At 34.1% G+C, this 21,785-nt stretch overlaps 1 protein-coding gene across 1 annotated transcript; it reads left to right on the top strand.

The window, feature by feature from the left end:
* Positions 1-6,949: 6,949 nt before the first annotated feature.
* LOC149895079 (uncharacterized) lies at positions 6,950-15,862 on the top strand (the record flags this gene model as incomplete). Its single annotated transcript, XM_090119141.1, has 5 exons — positions 6,950-7,010; positions 11,483-12,211; positions 12,536-12,648; positions 12,787-14,159; positions 15,764-15,862. Coding segments are annotated over exons 1-5 (2,375 nt in total), but the record flags the coding sequence as incomplete, so codon positions are not given.
* Positions 15,863-21,785: the final 5,923 nt, after the last annotated feature.

Raw genomic sequence — 21,785 nt, 5'->3', positions numbered from 1 at the left:
GGTGCGCCGAGCGACCAGAGGAAAAATATAGCGATCTCGATCACCTTCGAATACCGAGTGGACCCCTGGTGGTGCGCAGAAACGGTGCCACCTGGAGGGGGGGTGTCGGAACAAAAAATGCTCGGAACTGGTGGCGATTACCAGGGGTGGTGGAAAAATGGGGATTTTCGCGAAAACAAGATGGCCGCCGTACTTTGCCAAAATCGCCGTTTATGAATCCTTACGTCTCAAATTTGGCACACGTGCTCTGTTCGAGCCGGCGAATCGATCGGTGCCCCGTTCGAGTGGCTCCGGGCCCCAGTTTCCGACTTTCATACAATGGAAAATCCAACGGCCCGCGGAAACGGTGCGAGTTGGGTGGGGGGTGTCGGAACTAAAAATGATCACCACCCTGGGATGCTACCAGGGAGCCATAGTGGGACGCTCGATTTTGGAATTTTTCCATTTTTGGCGCAAACATAAAAACGTAAATTTAGACGAGGTGGCGCAACGCGGAAACACACTCACACCATGTCTGTACTCGCCCAGCTCCCAGGATATCCAGAAAAATACGAAATCTTAAACTTTCCCTCATCTCGCGAAGACGGTCAACGGCCCGCGCAAACGGTAGCAGCTGCATCTGGGGTGCTCGAACTAAACTTGGAGTAGACCTCGAGCAATTACCACAGATGGTGAAAAAAATTCAAAATGGCGGAAAAAATGGCCGCCGCCATACAAATGCTAAAATGGCCATCGCTGGTCCGATCGCGCTGAAACTTGGCACAGGGGCTTTAATTGAGCCGCACATTAAGTTGGCATACTCATAATTCAGTTTCCACCGCTGGTTTCCGAGTTTCATACAACGCGAAATTCGACGGCTCTCCGAAACGGCGCCAGATAGGTGGGGGGTGTAGAACTAAAAAATGATCAGGAAGATGGGGCGCTACCAGGGCAATGGAGAAATTCAAATTGGACGCAATTTTTTTTTCAAAAATGGCCAATTTTTCAAAGCAAGATGGTGGCGCCGATTACTTTACGATCGGTCTGAAAATTGACTTCTGTGCTCTAATCGGCCAGATTTACAAAACTGCATACTCAGAATCTCACTCCGACCCCTGGTTTCCATTTTCGATACATCACGAAATTCAACGGTTCTCTGAATCGGTAACAGGTAGGTCGGGGTCGTCTAAGTAAAAAATACTTCAAAACTTGGTCCACTTCCAGGCATATAAATTTTTTTGTTAAAAAGCGAAATTTTTTTTTTCGAAAATTTTGTATGGAAATTTCCATAGTAGGAAGGGTAATTGAATAGCAACGGCAAAAGACGGCGCCGCGGGCTGCTTGCTGCCCGCGCACCGCGCAACCTCGAAGGTCGACAGCCTCCCGGAGTAGAAAATATTTGAATAAGTAATTTATAAGCAGTTGCGACTGACTGTGGAATCGCTATTAGCAGATAATAACAAAAATGGATAGGGAATTCTAATGCATTTTCAAATGACTGAAGATTTCTTCCCTGGGATGCACCGCGGGCTGCTTGCTGCCCGCGCACCACGCAACTTCGGTGGAAGACGACCTCTCGGAGTAGAAAATATTTGAATTAGGAATTTATAAGCATTTCCGACTGACTGTGGAATCGCTGCAGATAACAACAAATGGACTGGGAATTACAATTAATTTTCAAATGACTGCCGCTTTCTGCCGCGGGCTGGGCTGGTTGCAGCTTCGATATTGTTTTTCGCAAATTACCTACAATAAACAGGTTATGGCAATTCATTATGAAGTGACTAAAAATTATTATGCACTTAACATGCTGACTTAGTCATCTTTTTTGCAGTAGGTTACTAAACAACCTAAAACATTAACATTCACATTAACAAAATAAAACATTAATTAGTATAAATTAATGTACTATCAAATGAATATCACATTTTTTGAACGATTATAAGTAATTCAATAAAATGATATCAAATTATAGAAGTCCGCTGCGGTAAGTTCGGTCATATTTTTTATCATAAACATGCTGGATTCTTTCGTTTTCGCTCACCAAGTGGAACCAGCTGGGATTCGAAAATGGACATGTAGTCGAACTTTTGACTCTTCGGTATTCTGATTAGGTACCTCACGATCTTCTCTGGCTGGATCAGTGGTCGTGTGAATACTCACGATTGCTTTGGGGCTTATAAAACAAGCGTATTGTATTAGTAAAGCAATTGCTCTTTGTAAAAAATATTTGATGTGCAGCTCAAATAGACTGTTTAATTTTTATTTTATCTTAGGTGTATATTTAAAAAAAGCGTCAAGTGCGAGTTGGACTCAAAACACTAAGGTTTCCGTATAAATATGAAACTGAAAAAAAAATGGTCACACATTCAATATAAAACCTTGACAACATTGCTTAACTACATGAACCTGGTGGCAGATAAACAAACAGAAACAAAAGTCAGTAATAGCATAGTATAACTTTTTATAGTAATAGGGTCCCCCTTTTACCATTTGAGTACAGAACCCTAAAATAAAACAAATTCAACATTTAGGTACTTATACATTTTTTAACCGACTTCAAAAAAAGGAGGAGGTTATTAATTCGGCCGGTATGTTTTTTAAATCATTAAGAGCAAACAAAAGAGTAGTTTTTTCCATACAAACGTAGTCCCCTGTTTTCTCGCTGGATTGTGCCACTAGAGCAATATATTTTTTACTATACAAACGTAGTCCCCTGTTTCCTCGCTAGATTGTGCCACTAGAGCAATATATTTTTTACTATACTACTAGCGGTCCGCCCCGGCTTCGCCCGTGGTACCTACATGTTTAAATCAACCTATCTCTCAAGTTGGATCGAACTGCACATGGTGTGCGAATTTTATTATAATCGGTTTAGTGGTTAAGGAGTCCATTGAGGACAAACATTGTGACACGAGATTTATCATATTAAGATTAAGATTAATCTATGGTAACTTTAGCCATATTTTCTACGTTATTCTTTTTGTCAAATTATCTTAATTGTTTATTTTATTTAATTCTCTCACTCATTTTGTTGGCTCTTAATATTAAAATTTCTAAAATATAATATATACTAATTACTAAGTAGGTATATATATCATTAAACATGTCTAATATTTACCTATTATTTATTACTAGCAATGCCCTGCGGTTTCACCCGCATAGATAGCGATATCGTGACGGTGAAAAGTCTACTATAGGTACGACTATAGGTTTAATTTTTAATCACATGAAAATCACCTTTACCCCGTCCCGCACTACGCATGCTCATTGTACGTTATACAGTATACCTACTATTTTCTGTAGATTGACACTTAAAAATTCGTTATATCTTTTGAATGGAATATCCAATTTTTTTCATTTAAAAAGTATTTTGCTGGTATTGAAACAGTCTATAATAAAACATCATTTAATGGGATAAGGATTAATATATGTGTATGGATAACATGGTTTGATTACTGTCGACACTTCTATTTACTTTGAAAACGTAAAAAAGTTGTTGTAGTAACATAACTACTGACGATGGACACATGGTATCGCGGACTTTCTTGTAGATATTGATCCATTCTATAATACCGTAGAACATTTTTTTGTTCTATCTTCAATAGATTCCGCAGCGCACGCGATGACAGAAGTTTTATTGAGGAATTTTTGACACCTTGGGTTACATTATTGCATTTTTGGTAAGGATCTCTTATTTTTTTGAAAATGCAATATAGCCTATGTTGCTCAGTAAAGATGCAGCTTTCTAATGGTGAAAGAATTTTTGAAATCGGTCCAGTAGATTATGCGTCAAAACCATACATACATACATACATAATTACAAACCTTTCCACTTCATAATATGTATTAGTATAGATAACAGATTTTTATTTCATTAATTTATTTCATCAATATAAACAATGAATGAAATGAAGTGTGCATAAAATATACATACCTACTCACTTGAAATAACTATATATAATATATATATATGATTTCAAATTGGAATAACTATATTAAATAAACATAAAATACAATTTTTATCAAACATTCAATGAGAATTTCATACTTAAATTAATACTTTAACATGTACTACAGTGAAACCTGGTTAAGTGAGACATCAAGGGACCTGCAATGTCGTTTCACTTATAGAGGTATTCCACTTATCCAGTGTCTCAGATATACAGGTATAAATAAATATCTGTCTCATTTACAGAGGGTTCCATTAATTAACTTCAGTTTTTCACGTAATGATAACGATTGTAGCTTTCGTTTTGACATTTTTCTAATAAACATCTGTATGATAGTAAAGATAATAAGATTAATAACATAAAGGAAACTAAAACTGAAGGTAATTGAAGCTCAAAATTTGTACTTACGTACTTGGAATTACGTGTGGAATTTGTGGGTAGAATAAGAATGAGTAAACAAACAATGTTATCTCAGTTACAGAGGTTTATGCATATAAAATTTACTCGCTGTCTCAGTTATAGAGGTAACTATGATGATAAATCGAAAAAACAAATCCCAGATATAGAGGTTTACCTCGTCCCACTAACAGAGGTAATTCAGTGCCAAAGTGTTGGGACCTCAGCATGAGTTCCAGTTATGGAGGTTTCCCACTTATCCAGGTCCCACTTAACCAAGTTTCACTGTATAAGCAATGGTATCTAATATGAAATGCAATAAGATAAATTATATGAATAGCAATATAATACAAATAATTAAAAAAAAACATTCGTTTTTACTTTATGAATATTTAACTAACCAATAAAACAAGATTAATAAGAAAATGAAACACATGAAAAAGTTTTGTCATTATATATTTACACTGAAAACATAATATACAACAGTGATATTTATTTAATTTAAAGTTGGTACATATTATATTGTATTGGCATAATTATTATTAACATGACTTGGTATATATAATATCATGTTTTAATCAATATTAAATGACATAGTAAGTAACTTCTATTACATATTTTTGTCAATACTTCTAGGATCCCGAGTTACATTGTTCTTGCAAGACATTTTTTGGATAGATACATTAAATTTATTATGTTTGGTGAATTTAAATTAATAAAGAGGACGGCCACATTACTGGACTCGGCTCCTTTTTTTGAAAGCAAACAATGATGTTAAAAATGTAGACGGCTTCTACTTATTAGGTATTTCCTATATATTATAGTAAGAACTAAGAAATACAGTAACAATCGTTATAAAGTTTTCAGACATATCATGGTTATTCAAATTGAAATTTATACACTTTATTATTATCTTTTCATCTATAATAATTATGATCTACATAATACCATCAATGGGTCAATCAGTCTGTGTTATTCAATATTGATAATACAAATAACTTTCTGGAATCTTCAATAAATGTAAAAATATGTGAGCATCTGCAAATCATAAAACATTTCCTTTATGTTTGGTAAATTCAACTTTTGTTTTTCTTTATTTTCATACCCTCTGATCTTATTAGATTTCACTTGTTTTACACTTGGTATTGTAGTCTTCTTTGATCACAAAAATGTATGTTTTAATTCATTGAATCGTTGTTTTATATTTATTACTTGGAATCAAACGTTATAGTATCCACACTTATTAGAATTAAATATAATGAGTAAATCAATGACATGAAATCTTCTTACTTTTGGAGTGATAAAATTGCAAAACATATTTTTGCTATGCATAATAAACACATAATATTTTACATTTTACACACGAAGCCGTTTTCTTATTTGTTTTCGGAAAGTTGTTTGTTGACATAACTATTAATTTGACGTTACAATTATCATTTATATTTTGACAACTAATGAGTAAAGAAAGTGCAAAAAAAATTAACAATAATTTAGAGACTTTAATTAATTAAATATTTAAAAGAAATATAATAACATACAAAAAACCAGATTAAATGAAATAATAAATTACGAGCACGCATAACTTTTTTCTAAGTGCATTTAAATTAAAACATTGCTATTATGACCAAAAAATATATAATGTTGGCAGCATTGGATATATTTTTCTCAAATCAGAATAAACTTGAATAAAATTCTTGAATACAATTTAATTATGACGATACGTTTTTTGTTTACTTTAAAATAATTTCATAAATATTTTAGTTGTGTTTAATAATTATGAAAATATTGATTTCTTAGTTATGTTTATAAAAAGCATAATTTGACTTTTATATTTGAATTTTGAAAACAATATTACGTATTCAAGGTATTCATAGACAGTCTTCTATAATTATTGTGTAATAATAAAAATAAATTAAACATTACATAGTTAGTTGTTATTATTATTAAAAAAATATATATATTTGTATTGAATATATTCTATATAGCATATTTTCGAAAAATAATTAAATATGAAAATAATAAAACATAAATTAAACCCCTTACTAACAGTTGAATATTAATTTAATACAATATATTATGTTCCTAAATTATTTTATCGTTATATCAATATATTTTTTAGATTAGATTACGTATTTTAAATATCGCTTATTAATTAAAATATATTTTAATTAAGATAAGAAAAAAAAATACAAAACTGTGAAATTGTCTATTCCCACTTTTTTCGTAATGTTTGCAACTTCCGGTGGGAAATTAAAAATAAAACGCCCCGCGCCCGCGCCAATTCTCTTCCATTAACATTTCGTCTGTTCGCAGGGTAAGTCGATTAATATTTATTTTAATTATTGGTCTCATATTGTACTTGGAGTGAATAATGATTTGAGTTTTATTGTTGTCTTTATACATTTTTCTTACTAAAAATTAAATATATTAATATAGGTAATAGGTAATTATAAAATATAAAAAGACTTCATTTCAATTCATGACGATTTAAGTATTCTTTTGTTTTTTTTTCAATGGTTTAATAAAAACAAGTGATGTCTGTTATTTAATGCTTTGTTTTTTTAAATATTCATTTATCGTTTTCAGTAACTTCGAGATTCTACGTGACTTCGTGCCTCAACATGTTCCAAGCATCATCTAGCAATGGCGGCAACGCAGCGGCAATGGCGTGCATCGCTACCGGTAAGCTTTATTCAATTTATTAGGTTTAAAGTCAATTAATATACCTACATATATTTTCATAAGGCTCTGTTAGGTAGGTAATCAATCACTTTTATCTTTTTTTTGTGCAAATTGAAATGTTCTGAATAAGTTGATACCTACTTTTAATAATAACTCAAAGATTTTTTTTATAAAATTGGTATTCTAATGTTTAACATCTTAATACCTACATAATTACCGTTGTTGTCATGTGTGTCTATGTACCTTATAGGCTACAGAATAAAGTCATTTTCTTTAACATAAAATAGAATAGAAGATAATATTTTAAATATAATAATATGTATAAATGTAGTAGGTAATAAGTCGGGAATATATTTTTTTCCTAATTTGTTGTACTTAAATCGAAATGCGCGGGAATCGCGAACCGCAACGCGCGCGACGAGCGGGCGCGCCGCGCGCCGCGGACGGCGTCGGTCGCCATTTTGTGTGATAGATATTATATTTATTATAAAAATAAATTAGATATTAGGTACTTAATTCATTAAAAATTGTAAATATCCTTCAATAGTAAACATATTAATTATTATAAATCATGAAATTGTCTCTGATCATTCAAACACATGTTAGGTATATCAATAATCAATGTTCTGTATTTTAAGGTATGTTATAAGGATACCTACCTATTTTTTTTCAATGAAAGCTTTCTGCCAGTGAGTAGTTAAAATTGGTCCAGACGCTTTGAAAATTTGTATGTAATTGAACGTATATTATATATTTTATTTTATATTTATTTATTTTTAACTTATCTGTGGGTATAGATAAAGTATTGATATTTTCGGTTTAATTTCAATTAATTATTCACATTCTTCACATTATGTAGCGAAGTTAATTTACACTATTATATTAGAAAACCAGTGACCCCGGCTTCGCACGGGTGCAATGGCAGCCGGCCGGTAACGCTATGGCCTATGTCCCGCAATTTTTAAATCTGTAATATTTTCGAAAATATTCACTTACATCATACGGTGTAAAGGGCCATATAGATCTATATTAAATGTACAATGTATTCAAGGTATTTAATTGGTTAAGGATTAATGCTGTATTAGTTAAAATCGCTTCGAAAATTAACCATTATTTGTCGTAAAAAGTAAATGACAAAAAAAGTTTTTGTGGGTTATCCATATGAAATAGACATATACATATTATATATAACCATCACGGACTTTTCTATAGACCTTTTCAATGTTTACAATACTTAGTATATTATTTTGATAAAACTCGTAGGGTTCAGCCTGCGTTTGCAATGTAAGCGGAAAAAATGCGTTTGAAAAAATTATTTGCGACATCACATTAGAAACCTCAAAAATAACAGTACTTCTCCACTATTTAATGGATGTTATTATACACTAGCGGTCCGCCCCGGCTTCGCCCGTGGTACATATTTACGTTTTCTCTACATAAAAACCATCCTCGTACTTCAAGGATTATAATAAAAAAAGAATTATCGAAATCGGTTCAGCCGTTCTCGAGTTATGCGCTTACCAACACATTTTGCGATTCATTTTTATATATAAGACTAGCGGTCCGCCTCGGCTTCGCCCGTGGTACATATTTACGTTTTCTCTACATAAAAACCATCCTCGTACTTCAAGGAATATAATAAAAAAAGAATTATCGAAATCGGTTCAGCCGTTCTCGAGTTATGCGCTTACCAACACATTTTGCGATTCATTTTTATATATAAGATACATATAAACCTTCCTCTTGAATCACTCTATCTATTAAAAAAAACCGCATCAAAATCCGTTGCGTAGTTTCAAAGATTTAAGCGTACAAAGGGACATAAGGAAATAGGGACAGAGAAAGCGACTTTGTTTTATACTATGTAGTGATAGTGATGTAGGTAGGTACTTACTTTCAACATTAAAGCGAGATTTATAAACCAGGTTTTAGAATTACATAGGAGATGGAAGAACGACTAAGTTGTATCATATACCTACTAGAGTCTAGAATTTTACTTGATAAGTACCTAATGAGATTAATTTTGATTTGATATTACAAATATATAAATTATATGTATACCTATACATGATTTAATAATATTTACCGATAACAGTATGTAAACTATTTCCATAAAAGAATAACATTCCATCATATTACGTAAGTATAGGTCGGGTCATGTAAAAAGAACGCTGACGGTTAAGCTGCGCATTGGCGATTTATTGGTCTATTTGGTGTTATGAGGTGGTATAACTTTCGTGCTAAACTCGATACATGCCAAAACACACCCCATCACTTTCATCCAGCGTTCTTTTTACATGATTCGCGTTATACATAGTTTTGATAGGATTAAAATTAACATGATAAATAATTCTAGATATGTTTGATTATACGAGTATAATATTATACTGAAACGTAGATCGTCGCGAATATTTTTTTTTTATAGATTGCGGGGTAAGGTAGAATGACGCCACATTTTCTATTCGTGTTTCGTAGCGAGCTTAGTATTTTTTTAGAGTAGTTTCGACTCATTTTTCATCTTGGATCTCATTCTCAACCCATATCTAATCGACTTAATATTTTTGTGTTACGAAATTTTAGAAATGAAATAGTGATTTCACTAGGGATACTTTCTTTAACATATTTCATACGGATTTATATTTTATAATCATAGGGACAATGCATTATTCTTTGTTTGGAACATTTCAATTTGCTTAACAAATTATAAATAAATTGTGCAGCATTATATAAATATGTTACCTCTGATTTGATAAAATCTCATTCTGTTTTTATTATTATTTTAATCGGTCAAATTATTATTAAAGGGTCAACGCATCAAGCCGATCCCCGGTTTAAGGGTAACAACGCACAATGTGTCGCGATGGCAACATGCGCGGCTGTTTATTCTTCTATTCTAAATAGAGCCGTATTTTCTCAGGAAAATATTGACACTATTTTAGACTTTGGTGACATGTTATACATTCAAGTAAGACCACTTGGGGTTGCGCATAATCATCCTCATTTATATCCTGAAGAATTGCCTTCTGATATACGTGTAGGGACCTATTTGGCTAATATTAAATCGATGGCAGACAACGATAGTTGGATCGACAACGGACTGTTTCCCACATGTGACAGCGACATAGCCACTTACACTTTACAATTAAAATTAATCCTAAAAAATAAAATATTTCACACTGCACACAACGACTCCACACATAGCTACCTATTCACCGGCGCTAATAATACGATATCTTTTTGGAGGTCAAATAATACATATTTTATCTTTAATAGCCATAAAGTAGACGCGAATAATAAATACGTCCATAACTCGCATTCGGTAGGAGCCGCACGTCTCTTTCAGTGCAACAATTTAGATACTCTTGCAAAGTTTTTGTTTTGGAATCCGGCGTTTGGTAGTCAATATCAAATTCATAAAATTATTTTAAATCATTTTCATAGTGTAAATATTATTAATGAATTAGTTAGTGTAGACAACCAATTAGTTCATGTAGACGACCAATTAGTTAATGTAGACGACCCTAAATTGTCTAATTTAAAACCGATAGTTTTAGTTAAGAAAGGTATACCCCCAAAATATGACCCTAAATTAAATTCCCTAAAACCAAAAGTTTTAATTCAAAATATTCGCGACCCTAAATTAACAACACTGACACCCGTTGTCTGCATAACAAAATTACCCGACGTTAGTAATGTAGGTAGGAAACGCGGTAGACCGGCTAAATATAATAAATCTAAAGCACACAAACAAAACAATATAAACGTAGATTCGGATAGTTCATCAGTAAATTCAGTAGAAGTAGGACGTAAGAGGGGACGACCAGGTAGGCGATCTATTGATGCAGATTCTCATTTAAAAGCGGTCACAAAATATCATAAAAATCATCCAGAGGTTAATAGGCAGGCAGTTAAGAAGTATAACGAGATCAATCCCGAGATTCATAGGCAGGCGGTTCAAAAATATAACGCTATCAATCCCGAGATCCATAGGCAGGCCAGTCAAAAGTTTAGTCAAAGTAATCCAGAGGTTAATAGGCAAGCCGTTCAAAGATATACACAATCTAATCCGGAGGTTAATAGGCAAGCAGTAGATAGGTACAATCAAGTAAATCGAAATCTGGACGTGGAATTACGGGATTCCAACATTTTAATAGGTACAAAGAGTGGCGACGGCTTAACTGTCGTCAAATTGTATAGTTTTAAGAATATTTCATTGTTAGATAGGGAGGCGTTTTTATGTAGGCACTGTAATGCTAGATTGTTCTTTGAGGAAAAGAATCGTATCAAGTGGTGCTGTGGGGCTGGCGCTTATAACGTTCAAAATTTCCCGCCTTTAAATGAACCATTTTATAGCTTTCCAACTTTTTTGAATAAACCTAGGGCTTATAATAATTTATTTGCTTTTAGTGCGTTAGGTGTTTCACACGGATTTCAACATCCAACAACGGGGGTATCATTTTTAAAAATTCAAGGGAGGGTTTATCACAGAGTTTTCGATCTTGCGTACTCAGAAACTACTAACCCGGCTGGACTTTATATTTATGATAACAGTGAGCGAGAGAGCCTCGCTTCAAATTTAAATCTAGATTTAACAGTCATTCGGTCCATCACAAATTTCTTGCATAGTCATAACCCTTATATAGAGTGCTTCAAGCGGCTGAGCCAAGAACCATCCGACCACGCACACCTCATTTTTGAGCACACCACACGACGCACACATGGTAACATTCTCGGTGATATGCCGTTGGGCAACGAGATTGCTGCCATTATAAGCAATGAGCAGGAGCGCTACATACCGCGCGCCATTGCAATCTGGAAAATTGGTGACAAAAAGCCTCACACAGTAGATATAATGCACCCCTTATATGAAACTTTTCAATATCCATTATTGTATCCGCACGGTAACCCTGGATGGTTTCCTAACAAAACGGACAATAATGGAGCAAAACTAACCCAAAACAAATATGTTAGATGTCTCCTTCTGAGCGAATCCCGTTTCAACGATTTTAATCGTTTGTCCGAAGAGTGGTTAGTTGATATGCAATGTAGGATTTTAGAAGAAAGACTTCGTTACCTGTATAACATCCAAAAAGGTAACACGGATAATGCTCTCCGTTCCGCTCCATTAAGAGAAGTAGAGTCAGTTTTACAGCAGATCAGTGTAGATGAGACTATTCGAGGAGAGGGTGGGGTTGTGCCTGGTAGAGTCTATTTGCCAAGTAGTTACACGGGGGGGCCTAGATATATGAAGCAAAAGTATATGGATGCTATGGCAGTAGTTAACAGATTAGGATTGCCTTCTTTTCTTTTAACTTTAACTTGCAATCCTAAATGGCCTGAAATACAAAATTCAATAACAGGTCATCATAATACGCCTTCAATTTGTGCTAGAGTTTTTAATATTAAATTGCAACAACTTTTGAGGAATCTTCGCACAGGGGTTTGGTTTGGTAAAATTGTTTATATTTTATATGTAATAGAGTTCCAAAAACGGGGATTACCACACGCTCATATCTGTTTTGCAGTCGAGGGTGGTGGCCCCGTTCACGGTACTGATGTGGATAAATTTATTAGAGCAGATATTCCTGACGCTTCAGAAGTTGATGGAAAATTAAGAAAAGCTGTTTTAGATTACATGGTACATGGTCCATGCGGTCCGCCGCATAGGACAGATTTAAAATGTTGGGATAGTGAAAAAAAAAAATGTACAAGCTATTTCCCAAAACCAGAGACAGAAGTCACATATTGTAATGATAAAGGGTTTATAAATTTAAAGCGTAGCAGTAAAAATACAGCCACCATTAAATACAGAGGGAGGGATGTAGAAATTAGTGATTTGTGGATAGTACCGTACAACGCTGCCCTTCTCCTTAGATACGATTGTCATTTAAATTTAGAATCAGTGTCCACTCGAACTGTAATTAAATATCTTTTCAAATATATGACTAAAGGTCCAGACGAGGCTCGAGTCGCTATTGTTCCAGATGAACTAAAAAATAACGAAATAGAACAGTACGTCACAAAACGATACATCGGTTCTGGTGAGGCTGCTTGGAGAGTTTTTGAGTTTGACGTTACGGGACGTGAGCCCACTGTAAAGATGTTAGATGTTCATTTAGAAAATCATCAGTCTATTTTTTTTAAGGCGGGAAATGAATCGCGTGCTGTTCAAAATTCAAATTCGGATCTCATCACGTATTTTAATCGTCCCCTCGGTGAAGAATTTGATAGGTTAACATATTTAGATTTTTACGAGAGGTACATAGTTCATTCCAGCCGCCCCTCAACAAAAAATACAATTATTTACGAAATGAATAACGGAAAATTTTTGACAAAAAGACAGAGGGGAGAAATAGTGACGCGTTTATTTTGGGTCGCGCCCAACAGAGGTGAACAATTTTATTTAAGATTACTATTAGCTTTACACCCCTGCCGTAGTTACAGGGATCTTTATAACTTGGGTGGTCCAAATTGTAACACATTCCAGGAGGCCGCTAAAGCCGTTGGTATCGCCAACGATGAAGCCGAATACGAGATAGCTATGCAGGAAGCTTCATGTTTTTTGACCGGACCACGCCTGCGTAACTTTTTCGTATTATTGGCTGTTAACGGGGTAGCAGTAGCGACACTGTGGGAAAAATTTAAAAATGAGCTAGCTGAAGATATACTTAACCGCGTAAATAACGATCCGGATAGAGCGTACACCCAGGCCTTGGTTCAAATTGACCGTCTATTGCGAAAACATGGTTCGTGTTTGTTAGAGCAAGGTTTGCCTGACGCGCACGATGACACCACCGAACTAGGTCGTGAGAAGGCTCTACACGATGCAGACGGGTTACGCGAATTTGTGGATGTTTGGACGCCCAAGCTGTCTCATGACCAGCGGCAAGTGTTCGAATATGTGCAAAATTTGCTCACTGATCACGGTTTTCGCAATAGTAACGAAAGTGCTATTTATATAGACGGTCCGGCAGGCACTGGTAAAACGTTGCTATTAAATACGATAGCAGCGTACGTGAGGGGCGTACTCAACGGTGTAGTTTTATGCACAGCGAGTTCAGGTATTGCCGCGCAGAACTATGACGGCGGTATGACTGCGCACAGTATGTTTAAGTATCCGTTAAGCGCTATTGACGATTTAGGCTATTGGTATGTAACAAACGGAACCCAGAGAGCTGAACTCATACTACACTCCGATTTAATTATTTACGACGAAGCGCCGATGGTACACAAGTACCTCATTCATTTGTTAGATAGGTCTTTGCAAGACTTGACAAAGTCTAATAAAAGTTTTGGGGGAAAGGTTATCATTTTTGCTGGAGATTTTCGTCAGATTCCGCCCGTAGTTACCAACGCCAAGTGTCATTCAGATATATTTAATGCGTCAGTAAAATCATCGCCCTTATGGCAGAGTTTAAAGACGTTTTCACTAACTACACCTCAGAGGTGTAGTGAAGACAGTGTTTTTTCCGATTTTTTGCTTCAAATAGGTTCAAATAATTTGCCTTTACATTCGGTAAAGGTCGGTAGATCTTGTCAAAATTTAATAGACCTTTCACTTTTATCATTTACTACTGATTTAAATGAGTTAATTAATTTTGTTTTTTCGGATTTCCTTTTAGAAAACGAGCCAGAAGTTTGTATAGGTAGGGCCATTCTTTCCACTCACAATTCAAATATTAGAGAAATAAATAGGACTGTATTAGACCGTTTGCCAGGCGACCTTTTACATTTCTATTCAGTAGATAAAACGGCTACGGATGACACTGACGAATTGTATTTAGGCGTAGACGTGTTGAATAGTATGCACCCTAAAGGTATACCAGAACACGATCTCACTTTAAAAGTAGGATGTATTTGTATAATAATTCGTAACCTTAGTTTTTCAGATCATTTAGTTAATGGTACAAAAGTTATAATCGTAGCGACTTCACCTCGATTAATAACAGTTCGCAAACCGGGAATAGCCGAATTGTTTTTTATACCGCGAATCATGTTTAAAGCCCCCATTGATCATAATAGTCCAATAGAAATGTGTCGATTGCAATTTCCCCTTCAGGTGTGTTATGCAATGACCATTCATAAGAGTCAAGGTCAAACTATTAATAGGGTCGGCATAGATTTAAGATCGGACGTATTTAGTCACGGACAGTTGTACGTGGCATTAGGTCGCGTACGGGATAGGAACGATTTAATGCTTCTTGTACATAGGGAAAAATTAATTAACGGTAAACCTTACGTAAATAACGTCGTCATTCCACAGTTACTTTAGGGATTTCCCACCATGCATTACACTATTCACTTTGCTTGGTAGATTGACGAGTTACACTTGCAAGCATTACACACTCGGCTTCCTGGAATGAAATTGTTCACCTCCGTTCTATATCAGAAATCAATTATTAAAATCAAATCATGTTGCCAACGTTTACATTGTGCGTATTTTTTTATGAACTTATCATCACGACGCTAACATTAAAAAACGAATTGATTCTACGTTAAAGTTGAAACACTGTGTAACAAATTATTTGTATTAAAGTAAAATGCGAGAGCGAATGTATAAGTTTGTTATTGGTTTTAAGGTTGTATGCGCATTGTCGAGTATTTATATGTCAGTGGCGGTGACAGTAATTTATAAAATTGACTGAACTTTTCTTATATATAATAATGTTATAATGGATATGTAAAGTCATAGCAGCTGCTTGGTTCATAGGAATTTAAATGGATTTGAATGGACCTTATCGGCTCGGTGACAGGTGGAAATGCGTGTCGAGAGTCCTCTGCAAGGCGGTAGGTCGTGAGTTCCGGAGCCGGCGGCCGGCCGTGGAAGGCGCAGGAGCGACTCTGTCGCAGAGGTGAGTGCGGTGCCCTAAGTCGCTTTGCATTGGCGCTGCGTCGCGCCTGCAGCGATGGCGGTGACTAGATGTAGACAGTGTCGAAACAATAGAATATTACGATTGATAATGCGGGGCGTTTCTCTCAAGTTGTATGTATTAATATTTATATTACATCTCATATAATATGTCATAATTGTGCTAACCTAACCAAAATATTTGCGTATTTGAAAAAAAATGGACAGATCACGGATACACAAAATAAAAACAATTTTATGTTCCTATAAATAATTGTTATTTATTCTAAGTATCAAATTTGATAAATGTTGAGTGAATGTTATCACTATCATGTAAACAAAATTTAAATGGATATGATTATTAATATTATTTTATTAATATACCGAGAAATATTCACAAAACGAAAGATGTCGTTTACTTTAAAAGTCAAAGCAGTATCATGAAAGGTCGGGAACCTTCAGATGCTGGGAAATGTTACCCAGGCATTTTTTTTTCTTTTTCATATAAATCACATTTTACTTCTCCAAAAAGCTGGTACATCTCAGTAAAATGAGCATTCTTTCGATTTCTTTTGCTGCAAAGATTTCGTAGTGGGATTTTGTTGTAGGCAATAAAAAGACAAAAAAAGCAAAACAGAATATTGTTCATTGACTATTAAATAAAAATAATCATACTTTTACATTTAAGTTGTGCTTTAAATTCAGTGATTTAACTTTATTTATGGTTATTTCCGAGATACCAAATTAGGCTTATTTTTCCGAAATTAACCGAATAGAAATAATATTTATTAACTATCAAATTATGTGGTAATATAAAATGTGCTAACCCTAAGCTTCTTTTGATGCTGAGCAATGTTGTAAAATATAGATCGCTACATTATTAGGTAATTTTGCCCATCATTGTAACTTTTGTTTAAAACAACCTTCAGTGGTAGTTATAATATTTCAAACGTTATTTAATGACATATTATGAGTAAAAGAAACCTGTGTTTTCGCCATCATGCACAAACTATCAACTTGAATTTTCACCATTTTTTTTTCCCGCGAAATGACACATGATATTCAATGAGTTACAACAAGTTGCTGATTTAAATTAGCGACACACACAATAGGCAGTGTTGACAGACAAATTAACCAACTATTTTACACCAAATACTTTGAATGTTGCCAAAGTATGAAGGTATTTTAACAATTTAAAAATTTGCATGAAGTGTTCTTCAAAGCAAAGCTGATGACCCATTGTACGCCAATCATCACATTTTCAGTACCCAATCACTTTATTAATTTATCTATGAATATTTTATTCGTATTATTATTTATCAAAATACAAACTCGATGCCATAAAGCATTGGTAGCACATCTCGTCTCTCTTTGCTTGAAGTGTTCTTCAAAGCAAAGCTGATGACCCATTGTACGCCAATCATCACATTTTCAGTACCCAACCACTATATTAATTTACCTATGAATATTTTTTTTAGTATTAATTTATTATTTATCAAAATACAAACTCGATACCATAAAGCATTGGTAGCACATCTCGTCTCTCTTTGCTTGAAGTGTTCTTCAAAGCAAAGCTGATGACCCATTGTACGCCAATCATCACATTTTCAGTACCCAACCACTATATTAATATACCTATGAATATTTTTTTAGTATTAATTTATTATTTATCAAAATACAAGCTCGATACCATAAAGCATTGGTAGCACATCTTGTCTCTCTTTGCTTGAAGTGTTCTTCAAAGCAAAGCTGATGACCCATTGTACGCCAATCATCACATTTTCAGTACCCAATCGCTTTATTAATTTATCTATGAATATTTTATTCGTATTATTATTTATCAAAATACAATCTCGATGCCATAAAGCATTGGTAGCACATCTCGTCTCTCTTTGCTTGAAGTGTTCTTCAAAGCAAAGCTGATGACCCATTGTACGCCAATCATCACATTTTCAGTACCCAACCACTATATTAATATACCTATGAATATTTTTTTAGTATTAATTTATTATTTATCAAAATACAAACTCGATACCATAAAGCATTGGTAGCACATCTTGTCTCTCTTTGCTTGAAGTGTTCTTCAAAGCAAAGCTGATGACCCATTGTACGCCAATCATCACATTTTCAGTACCCAATCACTTTATTAATTTATCTATGAATATTTTATTCGTAATATTATTTATCAAAATACAAACTCGATGCCATAAAGCATTGGTAGCACATCTCGTCTCCCTTTCCTTGAAGTGTTCTTCAAAGCAAAGCTGATGACCCATTGTACGCCAATCATCACATTTTCAGTACCCAATCACTTTATTAATTTATCTATGAATATTTTATTCGTAATATTATTTATCAAAATACAAACTCGATGCCATAAAGCATTGGTAGCACATCTTGTCTCTCTTTGCTTGAAGTGTTCTTCAAAGCAAAGCTGATGACCCATTGTACGCCAATCATCACATTTTCAGTACCCAATCACTTTATTAATTTATCTATGAATATTTTACTCGTAATATTATTTATCAAAATACAAACTCGATGCCATAAAGCATTGGTAGCACATCTCGTCTCTCTTTGCTTGAAGTGTTCTTCAAAGCAAAGCTGATGACCCATTGTACGCCAATCATCACATTTTCAGTACCCAACCACTATATTAATATACCTATGAATATTTTTTTAGTATTAATTTATTATTTATCAAAATACAAACTCGATACCATAAAGCATTGGTAGCACATCTTGTCTCTCTTTGCTTGAAGTGTTCTTCAAAGCAAAGCTGATGACCCATTGTACGCCAATCATCACATTTTCAGTACCCAATCACTTTATTAATTTATCTATGAATATTTTATTAGTATTATTATTTATCAAAATACACTCGATACCATAAAGCATTGGTTGCACATCTTGTCTCTCTTTGCTTGAAGTGTTGTTCAAAGCAAAGCTGATGACCCATTGTACGCCAATCATCACATTTTCAGTACCCAACCACTATATTAATTTATCTATGAATATTTTATTGGTATTAATTTATTATTTATCTACTGAATGAACTATATACTGAAGCCCTATGCTTCTTGAGGAGATAAAGGAACAATCATCAACATTATTTTATTATAAGTATCGAAATATAAACTCAGCACCATAAAACATAAGAGGTACATCTTGTCTCCTCTTTTCTATTCAAAGCAAAGCTTATGATTGGGTATAATAATATACAACATTTTCAGTACTTAAATTGTAAATTATACCCGAATCCTCATAAATTGAAACTTTGATTACAGATAATATATTATAATAATCACACCTGCGCAAAGCATGCATATGCATTTACGAGTATTTTATGTAAAAAATATTGTTTATTTATTTATTTATTTATTTATTTATTTATTTATATTTTAGGAGAATCTACAGCTGTATCCTTAAAGATAGTCACATAATATAATACTTAAAATAAGCCATTTACAGATTCTCACGGCTAGAATAATGTTAATATATAACAATTACAAATGTGAGCGATTACGTACACGAATCAAATGCTTAAAAGTTAAAACCAATGCTATTGTAACACTAATCAAATTACATATCAACTTGACCACCAAACTGACGGAAGAACTCATTAGCTAACTGACGCTTAACGGAGTAAGAACTGCTGCAGAATAAGTCAAAATCGAACTGTTTTGATAGCTTGTTAAAATTATTGCTTACGCGTAGAATAAACGAGTTTTGACGATAGTTAGTGCTGACTGCGGAAGTAAAGATAGGATTATATTTACGAGATAAAATTGAGGGTGTGTATAAAGAAATTTTGGCTAGTAGTTCTGGGCAGTCTATTTTATTGGATGTAATGCCTAAAAGTAATAAAATATCAGAAATCTCCCGGCGATATGTTAGGGGTAGGAAGTGAAATTTGCTGCAGACCTCGTAATAATCCTCAGATTTGTACGGGACGTGTAATCGGTAACATAGGAATTTCAAAAATTTCATCTGTATTCGTTCAATTCTAGTTATATATTTATCGTATCGCGGATTCCATATTGGCGACGCATATTCTAGAATGCTACGTACGTAAGCACAAAACAGAATTTTAAACGTTTTGGCCTTTTTAAAATCTGACGAAATTCTCATTATAAATCCTAAAGCTTTAGAAGCTTTAGCTAGAATATAATCGATATGTTTATCAAACATGAGTTTTGGGTCATGTATCACTCCTAGATCTCTTATGTCAGGGCTAGTTCCAAGATCTTGATTTTTTATTCGATAGTTGAAACGCAGTGTTTGTTTTTTACGACTAAATGAGACGACTGTGCATTTACCAGGATTGAGATCTAATTTATTTTGAGTACAATAGTAGTCTAATTTATTAAGGTCATCTTGAAGCATAGCAGCATCAGCAGAAGATTTAATAGTCCTAAATATCTTCATGTCATCAGCAAAGCAAAGAAGATTTGAGTGTGTGAAGCAATTTGGAATATCATTTATGAATACGCAAAACATAAGAGGACCCAAAAGGGAGCCCTGAGGTACTCCACTTGGTATTACCACCCAACTTGATATATAGTTACTTATTACAACTGCTTGAGATCTATTGTTGATATACGAGGAAAACCATCTGAGTAAGTTACCTCTAATGCCCATTATGTATAATTTATGCAAGAGAATCTTGTGATCTATGCGGTCAAAACATTTACTGTAGTCCGTGTAGATTACATCGACCTGATGGCCTGTCTCCATAGCATCAGTAATGTAATCATTCAGAAGCACCAGGTTAGTCACGGTTGATCGACCTTTAAGAAATCCATGCTGGTAACTCATGAATGTGTTTTTAAATACTGCATAAACCTGGTCGTATACTATTCTTTCGAAGACTTTGGCTATGATACACAATTTAGATATAGGTCTATAATTGACAACTTCCAACTTAGAACCTTTTTTGTGGACAGGTGTAACAAATGCCCTCTTCCACATTGAGGGGAATTCCATAAGAGTAAGTGATTTCTTAAATAAATAGGCTAGTGGAATGGCTATTGAGTCGGCACATTTTATAAGAAACAGTGGACTGATTTCATCAGGACCTGCAGATTTCGAAGGATCTAGTTGGGATAATGCCTTTTTTATCGTTTTCAAGTCAATGTTTATCGAACAAAGGTCAAAATTAGATTCAAAATTACTTAATTCCAGTTCAGATACATAATTTGATAAATTTGTGTCAGTTTTGTCTAGGAATGTAGAATAAAAATATTCTGAGAATGCATTACAAATATTGTTTCCGGATGTGAGTAAATTGTTATTGTATTTAATATTGCTAGGTAAGCCTTTAGATTTCGATCTACATTTGAAAAAGGACCAGAAGTATTTAGGATTCTGTTCAATGGAATTTTCAACAGAATTTATATATTTTTGGTAACAGTCATTTTCTACATTCTTAACTCTATCCCTTAACAGTTTGTATGATTCTAAGCTACTTAGGTTTTTGTAAATCTTGTATTTGCGAAAATGTTTAAATTTTTCTTTAATAATCTTTTTTAAAGCTGGTGAATACCAAATAGGAAATTTATTGTCGACCACGGTTTTGCTTGGGATGTAAGTGTGAATTAGATTATTAACAATCGAATAAAAATAATTCACACATTCTTCAATGGAATGAGTCCTGTCAAACTCTTGTGACCAATTAATTTTAAACAATTCTGCATTTATTCCCTCGTAATCCCCTTTGTTGTATAATATTTTCTTCCTAGTATTCGATTTTAAATACGATATGTGAACAAATTCTACATCAATTATGAGTGCTTTATGGTAAGGGTCGATCGGTAAAAGCGGACGGACACATTCATACACAACAATAGAATCGTTCGATAACACTAAGTCGAGTATTCGGTTGCTAGCGTTATGTATGAAGTTGTACTGCTGCAAACCATGAGTGT

This window comes from Colias eurytheme, chromosome 32, assembly GCF_061535395.1.
Source record: "Colias eurytheme isolate Ceu_HAF_F1 chromosome 32, ilColEury1 Martin Lab GWU primary, whole genome shotgun sequence".
In the NCBI taxonomy this organism is placed as follows: domain Eukaryota; kingdom Metazoa; phylum Arthropoda; class Insecta; order Lepidoptera; family Pieridae; genus Colias; species Colias eurytheme.
Note: the sequence above shows the minus strand (reverse complement) of the source record. Positions and strands in the feature narration are given on the sequence as shown.